The following is a 9,292-nucleotide window of genomic DNA, read 5'->3' as shown; positions in this document are numbered from 1 at the left end:
CGCACACACAATATGTGCTGGCTCGCCAAGCGGAGGAAAAGCGCCCAGGCGGCAGGAGGCGCCCCGGCCCCGCGGAAGGGAGCCCGCGGCCCCGTCTGAAGGAGGAGGAGGAGGAGGAGGAGCGGCGGCGGCCGAGGCCGAGGAGGAGGAGGAGGAGGCGGCGGCGGAGGCGGCGGCCTCTCCCGGCCCACGGACGGACGGACGATCGGCCCGGCGGACAATGTCTTTCAAAGAGAGCAAGGCGGCGGCGGCGGCGGCGGCGGACCGAGCCAAGCCGAGCGAGGAGCCGGTCCGCAAACTGAGTTCAAGTGAGCGCCGCTGCCCCTGCCTGCCTTCCTTCCTTCCCCCCGGTGGCTCCGATGGGGCAGCAATAGCAGCAGCAGCAGCAGCAACGGCGCCGCTTCCCCCCCGGTGGCTGGCCGGGGCTGCGAGGCGGAGGGGGCCCTGGCTCCTTTCCTCCTCCTCCTCCTCTTCCTCCTCCTGCCCTCTTTCCTCCCTCTTTCTCCTTCTCTCCTTTCCCCCCCTCCACCCCCTTTCTAACTCCGGGGCTTCAACCTCCCTCCCTCTCCCCCCTCCCCAGGTTGGATCAACGGCATGGAGAGCGGCCCGGCGGGTCCCTCGGCCGAGAAGAAAAATCACCACTGGAAAAGTTACAAGTTGATTATTGACCCGGCGCTGAAGAAAGGCCAGCACAAACTCTACCGCTACGATGGGCAGCACTTCAGCATTCCTGTAAGGGGGGGGGGGTCCCCAGGGGGGAAGGGAGGAAAAGAGAAAAGAAAGCTTCCCTTGCATGCATGCATGTCTTCTCCCCCCCCCTTTCTCTTCCACCCCCCCAAAATCACCTCGAAAACCTGATCCTCTTTCTAGGGAAGTGCAGAGAGCTTTCTTGATGTCCTGGGGGAGAAAAAGCTTGCTAGGAAACAACCAGCAAAGATACTGAAGTTACACCCCCTGACCTAATGCAGCCTGTCAGGAAAAAGAAAAGGCTGCAGCTTTCTTTTGCAGCTCCTTCATCTCCGGTGGCATTTAAAGCCCCCCCCCCCACTTTAAAAAAAAAATAAGCCTGTCCTTTGGCTTCCTTGCTTTGCAATTCTGCAGGGTAAAGTTTTTTTGCCCTGCTGGCAAAGATGGAATGGCTACCTGCTGACTCTTCAGGAGGGGAGTGACATCCCCTTGCTGCTTTTCCATTGGTTTTTTTTTTAATTATTCTTTTTTTGCAGAATCCCAGTCTGGCCCCTGTGGAGTGCGTGGAGGACCCCAGGATAGGACGCATCTGGACCAAAACGAAAGAACTGGAACTCTCCGTCCCGAAATTTAAGGTAGAGAGGGGGGGCTGAGCGGGACTTTGGTGGTAGTGCTGGTGCTCCTGTCGGCTTGAAGTCTCTTTGGGCTTTCTTGTTTGTTGAGCAATTAGTGTAGCAATGCCGTAGCCAAAGACAGCCAGGTGAAGAAGTTGAGCTGCTGTTTGTCAAAAGTTGGCTGGATTGAGGCAGACGAGCTGCTTTCCCGATTGTCAGTTGTTGTGTAAACAAGGCATGGCCAAGGAGGTAGCAACCTGGGAGTTTTCATTGAGCCGCTAGCATAAGAGGAGGGGGAAGGCTCTCCCATTGAGCAGAAGCATTTCAAACTTTCATTTCACTCTCCCTTTCAAGAGAAGCGTCTTAAACTTTCATTTTTCCCACCAAACCGTTGACTGACTCCCACCCCTGGTTTTTTTTCCCCCTCCCTCCCTCTTCCTCCCTTCCTTCCTCCCCCCCCTTCCCTCGTGTTCCGGGCTCTGCTTCCTCCCCCACCCTCATGAACTAACCCTCCAGATTGATGAGTTTTATGTGGGGCCTGTGCCCCCCAAGCAAGTCACTTTCGCCAAGCTGAACGACAACATCCGTGAAAACTTCCTGACCGACATGTGCAAAAAATACGGCGAGGTGGAAGAAGTGGAGATTTTGTACAACCCCAAGAACAGGAAGCACCTGGGCATCGCCAAAGTCATCTTTGCCACCGTCAAAGGTGCCCGGGAAGCTGTTCAGCACCTGCACAACACTTCCGTCATGGGGAATATCATCCACGTGCAGCTGGATACAAAAGGTGGGGGACCCCCTTGGATGCAGTTTTTCCTCCATCTTGCTCTGTTTTCTTTCCTTACCTTTTGCTCCCATCCTGGAGGGGGGGGTTCATTTGCAGATCTCGGGGAGGGCTGTTAGTTAATTAAAAGGGGGAGACTGTTAAATGGCTGTCACTCCCTCCCTCTCTCTCTCTCTCACACACACACATACACACACCCCTGTGTCTCCTTGCTTTTCTGGGCTTTCGGTTGTCACGTGGAGTTGAATGTGTTGTCGGTTGCTAAGAGACAGGCCTGTAATTTAGCAAATGCTGCCATTCGCTCACTTTCACTCATTCACTCCCTCACTCTTGCTGACCCATAGCTTGCCAAGCTGCCCTCTCCTCACCCTTTCCTTGTACCTCTTGGCCCAAAGTATGCTTTGCCCTTAAAAGATGGTGGGGGGTGGGTGGAAGAATTCCCTTTAGAAAAATGTCTGAGAAAATAATCTGGAAGGTTTATCCCCTGCAAGGGGGATTACAGCAGAGCCCTTCCTTTTATCTTGTCCCTTTACTGTGGAAATCAATATATTCTTAAAGGGGACTGCAAAAATCTTTCTTGCCTTGTCTCTTAAAGAGACAGTATACTCTTATTCCTTCCGAGTTGAGAGTCTGGAGTACTGGCCCTGCTGAGCATAAGCAAAGCAACTAAGCATGAATGGAATGGTGTATATAATTCCTAAATGGATAAGAAATAGGTATTTTTTTCTTGCTATTTTTTTTTCTTCCTCTTCTTTGTGGCCTGCAGCAAAGAAACATACTTCAGTCATTCAGACTGATTTGTTACTTTAATATATAACATGTAACTTGTTTTTTGGAGAACCAGGAGAATCCCTTTAAAAAGAAGGGGGGGAATGTTACATTTTGGAGCAAAAAGGGTTGAAAAGCCTATGTAAACAAAGACATTATTTTTGTATATTGAAATTCTTTTATTTTTAAAAGCGTTTGTGCTAAAGTTTCAAACTGCGTGTTGTTTTCAGTGCTAAATGCTGGAACACCACTTTGATCCAGTTCACTGAATTTCAGCGGAAGTAAAACATTTTTTCACCCGTGTTGTGACCAGAGGATTCAGACATGCATATTAGAAAAAAATGGATTGATCAGTGAAGAGGAAATATAGGTCAGGCAGACAGCTTTGCTATTCAGTGTACTTTCCACATTATTTTGAGGCACCATTGCATTAATTCTGCCTAGTGACATATAATCAATAAACGATATCGCCATCTGTGATTTCAGCTTTGCCCTGAGTACTTTGTGAAACATCAGTTGAGCTTTTAATATTTTCAGTTCAGCCCAACCCTAACTTTATTAGTTTGGAGTAATTCCAGTGAGTTAAACAACATTTACTTACGAGCGATTGTAGCCTGAAGTCTTTCTGGCTTTAAATGAAAACAATGTGAAATCTTCATAATTCTTACTTAATTGCTTGAAACTTCAGGCTGCTATTGTATGAAAACTTAACATTAGTATTTTGCACGCGTTTTGACCGCTTATTGCTAATAAAAATGAAGTTATAGGTTTCTGTATAAATACTAGCCTTTGAAATAATTGTTTCCTCTTTGGATTCTGACATATCCAATACTTTTTAGTTAATTATGTCACATTCAGTGTTAAAGAGAGTGCATAATGCTTAAATGTTGGCCTCTGAAGACTATAACTCCAGAGGTCTTAAAAGTGTTGTAACTTTAACTGTGAGTCATTTAAGGTGAAACTTGTATGATAGTGTATAGTAAGAGTGTGGCTGTTGCTAATACTGAGATAAGGCCTATCTAATGATACCTTGATTTTTTTTGTGTGTGTAACTGAGACAGTAACCTGCCCTTTCAAATTACACAGTCTTGTCTCATAATTGAGTGTGATAATCGGGGGCTGAGGCTAAGAGCTACTGGTGCTCCCAGAAGACTTCAGTTTAGTCAAGAGTTCAGCAGGTAATGGCTTTTCAGTCCCTCAGCCTGTGTGATGGGCTTCTGCTGCAAGAATTCTGATCAGATTAACTAAGATAGACATGCTAAATACATGCAACTTCACACAACTGCATTGGGATTGCAAGAACAAGAGCAAGACTAATTAGTTGCCCCTTTGGAGAAGTTCAGAAGCAAGAGATGGAAGCAGATATGAAGCTTCTGATTATTCCCCGAGTCTCTTCTCTCCTCATAACTCTTCTTCTCTCCCTGTTCTCCACAATTGACATTCAGGAACTGCTAGATCTGAACATAGGGGTAGTTCACAGCCATTAAATTAAGATAACTTCCTTCTCCGTGGACAGAGGAACCATTGTGCCATTAGATGGTGACTTGTAAAGTCATTTTTACCATTTAGACACCTGGAAGTGAGATAACCCCCCCCTCTCTTCTTGATTTTCATGCAGACAGAGGTCACTAATGGACAACCCCGAAGTCCAGAAGAGAGATCCATTGCTTCCTCTACTTAAAGGCCAAAGTGAGGGTTCTAGGTCATTCTAGACATTGGCCCATCGGTCTTCTTTAACAGTGATTTTGTTACCTCTCCAGGTGAGAAGCGCATGCATTTTTATGAGCTCCTTGTGAACGGGCTCTACACTCCGCAGACTTTGCCAGTGGAGACTGAACAAGACGCGTCCCCCACCCTCAGTGAGACCCTGCAGGTATGTTTGGAACTTGGTTTATTTTAAGTGATGCTCCAGGCTTGGCACCCGGGCTAAGAAGAGCTTTGTGGATAGGAAACTATGATTTGGATATACTGGACTGTCTGCCTGACCCAAGAAGAACGTGACTGAGATTGATGTCACATTAGTTCTGGTTTTCCCTTTGGCAGTCAAACTTTGGAATAGACCCCAATCATGGCTGGGGAATTCTGGACATTGAAGTCCAACACATCTTAAAGGGGCCACATTTGACATTGAATTAGAGTATATATTTCATTCCCTAACAAAATTCATTGTATTTTATTTAGTCCATTTCTCTATATCTGTCCCTCTCAGTCCAGTTGACTCTCAAAATAACCGGAATAGCCTTGTACGTTTCATGTGAACTTAACCATTTATATGACTGACTTGTCAAAATCATCTTGAAAGTTGCTGAGTTTCTTCTGAGCTCCTATTGCGGTCAACAGATAGTAGTCAGTAGACTTCCTGACAGTGTGATGTGTTCCTGATGTCCATTTCTTGTGGTTTCTATATCTGGCCAGTTGACCACGATAAAACTGGATTTTGACTGCTTATCTTAGAAATCTGCTTCCGGGTGATTGAAGCAGGGACCTTTGATGGAAACCACAAACTTTGATTTTACTCTGTGCCCAGGTTGAAACAAAGCTTCATCCAAGTTAGGTGGGCGAAGACCTACATTTCCACATTTTTAACCGATTTCAATTGAAATTGGTTTGTGAGAGCCGCTTTAAGAAGTCACCTAGTCCAGTTTTGAAGTCTGAGCAGGAGAGGGAGAGCTGTCTTGAAGGAGTGTTAATAATTGAAGTTTGACCCTAGACATTTGGACAAGGGATGTAAAGAACGCTAGTTGTTTGCCAGTTGCAAAACACCACAACCAGATGCTAACAAAACAAAAATAGGTGTTTACTGGAGGTGTCACTTGCTTTTTTTAAAAAAAGAAAATCAGGATTCCTTATTCCATCGGCCGCTAACCCTTTGTAAGTCATTTAGACTGAACTGGTGTTTAATTAAGTATAACGAGCTTCCATCCATTGTGAGAGTTCACTTTTGACAAGCAAGAATTCAAATGAATATTTTAAAACTATCCATGTTCAGGATAGGTTTCCTGGGAAGCCAGCTCCCTCCTTGATGGAAACACCTGTTGCGTAGAATTTTAAATGCCTCTCTTCAGCTCCGCCTTCCCTTTTTTTTTTTCAATCTTCAATCTCCAATTGCTTAAATGGCATAATTTTATTCGATCAGGCCAGTGTACGCAAAAAGGCAGCAGTTGGTTTGGGACGATGCCCTTTATCTCTTCGTTTCCGGCTGCCTTTTGGAAGTTTGATTTAAAAAAAAAAAAAGCTGTGAAACTGAACTCCGTTGAGCAACTTCTGCATGTGGTTCCCCTTGTTTGAAGCATTATCTCTTCTTGGGATACAGAACCACCGACTTTGGCGGATGTTTTTTTTAAAAAATACATCAGTGTTTCTTCTACAGGCATCCTTCAGAATTGTAGAGGAAACATTGTGTTATTTTTTTTTAAACCTGTTACAGTTGCCCAACTCTCTTCCTTTTCCCTCAGCTTCCTGTTTGTAGAGTTTAATTGATCCAGAATTAAGAATGACATTTCACGTTCCTGATGCTTAGCTCTCGGAATCCAGTCTGATCAAGCATCTCCCCCTGGGTTTTCTTACAAAGCAAAGGAATTTCAGAGCGATCTTTCTCGCCAGGCTTTATAAAAATCCTTCCGTTGAACAGCCAGGTTCAGGGGCACTTAATGGTGGGAAATAATACTAAGACCCTTTTCCTGGACCCCACAGGTACTTGGGGCTCTGTTTCTTTATAGCGTTCGGTTTTATTGATCGTGACCTTGTGGTTACCCATTTATTTATTTCAATATATATGGCTGCCCATCTCAACGTTTTAGTTTCAAGACTGATTCCTGCTGCCACTGAATGAGACATATGTAGATTGTATATAAGGGGTTGATTGTGTGTGTGTGTATATATACTGGTAGTTCTTGACTTATGACTGTTTGTTTAATGACAGTTCAAAGTTACAATAGACTTGGAAAAAATAAGAAATGAGCTATATTTATAACTGTTGCATGTTATCACAATATGGGCACTCGACAACTTTGCACACTTACCACCATTTGCAACATTATTTGCCAATTTTTCCACTTAAAAAACCCTGTCCCATTGAGGAAGCTGTATTCCATGTGGTTCGCTTAACACCCAGCGTAAAAATTGTAAAACCCGCTCCAATTCAAACTTACGAGAGAAATTCCAGGCCTGTTGGTGGTAGTAAATCCAGTATGTAAATCCATATATTTTGTGCAATGCTTAACATCCGTCTCATTTTGAAAGTTTCCTTTTTATTTCGCTCCGCACTTCAGACTCCCGAAACCGCTGAAGATGTCAGAGTAAATTTTAATTGACAGCAATCATTGGTGGCTGCTCTTCTGGTTCTTAACAATCCATATCTGGAGAGATGCCACTGGCCCTGCCGGGTCTTCTCGGTATTTTATTATCGAAGCCCTACCTTTTTTTTTTTTTTTTTTAAGTGTGTTTAATTCTGCACAGGATTTTTTTTTAAAAAAAAAAGACAGATGAATAGATTAGAGGAAAGAGTGACTTCAGTGTCAGGAACATTTTGTGCCACGGCTGTGTTTCCTTCTCGGCATCTAAGACAAACTTTGTGCAAGTCAGGTGACACCCTCAGTGAGACTTGGCAGTTGCCCATTCAACCAGGGTTAGCAGCTAAGCAAGACCCACAGCTCAATCCCCGCCCAAGGGGAGGAGGGAGCCATGCTATGAGGACATGTATTTTGTACTTGCTGGCTGGGGAATTCTGGGAGTTGAAATCCTCAAGCCTTAAAAGTTGCCAAGTTTGGAGAGCCCTGTTCTAGTAGGTTTCACCTGTTCTTTACCAGTCTCCCTTGCCTTTTTTTTTTTTTTCTGCAGCTGGCCGACACTCTGAAACGGCTCAAGGACAGCGGTCTTTCTTCAGCAGGATCCTCCACCACCCCAAACAGCAGCACCCCATTTTCCCACGACACGGCCTTTTCCAGTTGTCGACAGGACACCCCCAACTCCTACAGCCAGTTCACCCCCCAGTCCCAAGGAACGCCTCTGACCCCACGCCTGGGGACCCCCTTTTCCCAAGACTCCGCCTACTCTAGTCGACAGACCACGCCGGCCTACCATTTCGGACAGGACTCCGGCTACAAACCCCGGAGGCATGAAACAAAATTCACGGATGCTTATAACCGCCGTCTGGGCCACCACTACGTGCATAACTCAGCCGGGACTTTCCGAAGCTCCGAGCATCAGTTCGGCGCCTTCAAGTCCCATCAACCGGAAACAGTGCAATATCCCCAGGCATCCCCCGTGAGTCACTCAGGTGCTTCGACATACAAATCCGCCTTCTCCCCCTACCAAGCCCCAGCCACGTACTCCCAGCCCGAAGAGCCCCAATTTTCTCAAACGTCCCGGGAAGTGGAATACCGGCGGCCCCCACCCCCACCTCCCGCCGAGGTGACCGTCGAAAGTAGCCCAGCTCCTCCTGCGGAATTTGTTCCTGCAAAGGACAAACCGGAGGAGCCCCCTCCTCTTCCTCCTCCACCACCCCCGGAGCCCGACAGTCTCAACGAGCCCTCCGTTGGGCCGTCCTTCGGCCAGACTCCAGAAGGGAGCGAGACGCCCGGCACCCCGACTGTAGAATCGGAAAGTCAGCCTAACAGTTTGGACTCCAGGATCGAAATGCTTTTAAAAGAGCAGAGAACAAAACTCTATTTTCTCAATGAGCACGACTCGGACAATGAGATACGAATGGAAGGCAGTCCCATTTCTTCGTCCTCTTCCCAGCTTTCCCCGATCCCGAACTCGCAGCCCAGCTATCGAGCGCAAACCCCTTCCTCGCGTCCTTCCAGCACCGGCTTGGAAGACATTAGCCCGACCCCGTTGCCCGATTCGGATGACGACGAGCCCATCTTCGGGGTAGCTTCCGCCTGCCAGAACTCAAGAGGGGCAGCCGAGGCGAGCGTCACACCTGTGGACCAGCTGAACAGGACCTCCCAATCGGAGCCCTTGGAGGCTAAAGAAACGCAGCCGGCTAGCAGCAGCCCTGTGCCGGAAAAAATGGAAGAGGTAAGGGAGCAGATGTGCGGGTAACCCCTGGCTTAGGAGCACAGTAGAGCCCAAAATATCCGTCAGTAAGGGAGACATTGCTTAGGTGAGTTTTGCTTCATTTTTTGACTTTTCTCGCACAGTTGTTAAGTGACTCACGAAAGTTGTAAAGTGAGAAATGTGATTGTTCAGTGAATCTGGCTACCCTATTGACTTTGCTTGTCGGAAGTTCACAAAAGGTCACAAAATCACATGACCCCAGGACACGGTGACTGTCGTACATACGAGTCAGTTGCCACGCGTCCAAATTTTGATCACGAAGTGTGAAAAACTGTTATTAGTTCCTTCTTTCAGGGCCTTGTAACTTCAAAAGGTCACTAAACAAATCGTCGTAAATTGAGAACTTACCTGTATTGGTGGCAGTTGCAGACATTCA

At 46.6% G+C, this 9,292-nt stretch overlaps 1 protein-coding gene across 4 annotated transcripts in view; it reads left to right on the top strand.

Annotated features, from left to right (window-relative positions):
• The window catches only part of SETD1B (SET domain containing 1B, histone lysine methyltransferase), a 37,663-nt gene that overhangs the window by 10,383 nt on the left and 17,988 nt on the right, over positions 1-9,292 (top strand). For 2 of the 4 annotated variants that reach the window (XM_087880358.1, XM_087880357.1), the window contains exons 3-7: positions 581-732; positions 1,224-1,322; positions 1,818-2,088; positions 4,614-4,726; positions 7,693-8,877. In XM_087880358.1, coding sequence (XP_087736484.1) covers positions 595-732; positions 1,224-1,322; positions 1,818-2,088; positions 4,614-4,726; positions 7,693-8,877 — 1,806 coding nt within the window. In that variant the 5' untranslated portion in view covers positions 581-594. Of the gene's footprint in view, positions 1-138; positions 309-580; positions 733-1,223; positions 1,323-1,817; positions 2,089-4,613; positions 4,727-7,692; positions 8,878-9,292 lie in introns of those variants that run through there. The other 2 variants (XM_087880359.1, XM_087880360.1) reach the window with 2 other exon arrangements.

The sequence above is a fragment of the Pantherophis guttatus genome, chromosome 17 (genome assembly GCF_059756535.1).
Source record: "Pantherophis guttatus breed Tessera chromosome 17, ASM5975653v1, whole genome shotgun sequence".
Classification (NCBI taxonomy): domain Eukaryota; kingdom Metazoa; phylum Chordata; class Lepidosauria; order Squamata; family Colubridae; genus Pantherophis; species Pantherophis guttatus.
This window is presented reverse-complemented; position numbering and strand designations above follow the sequence as displayed.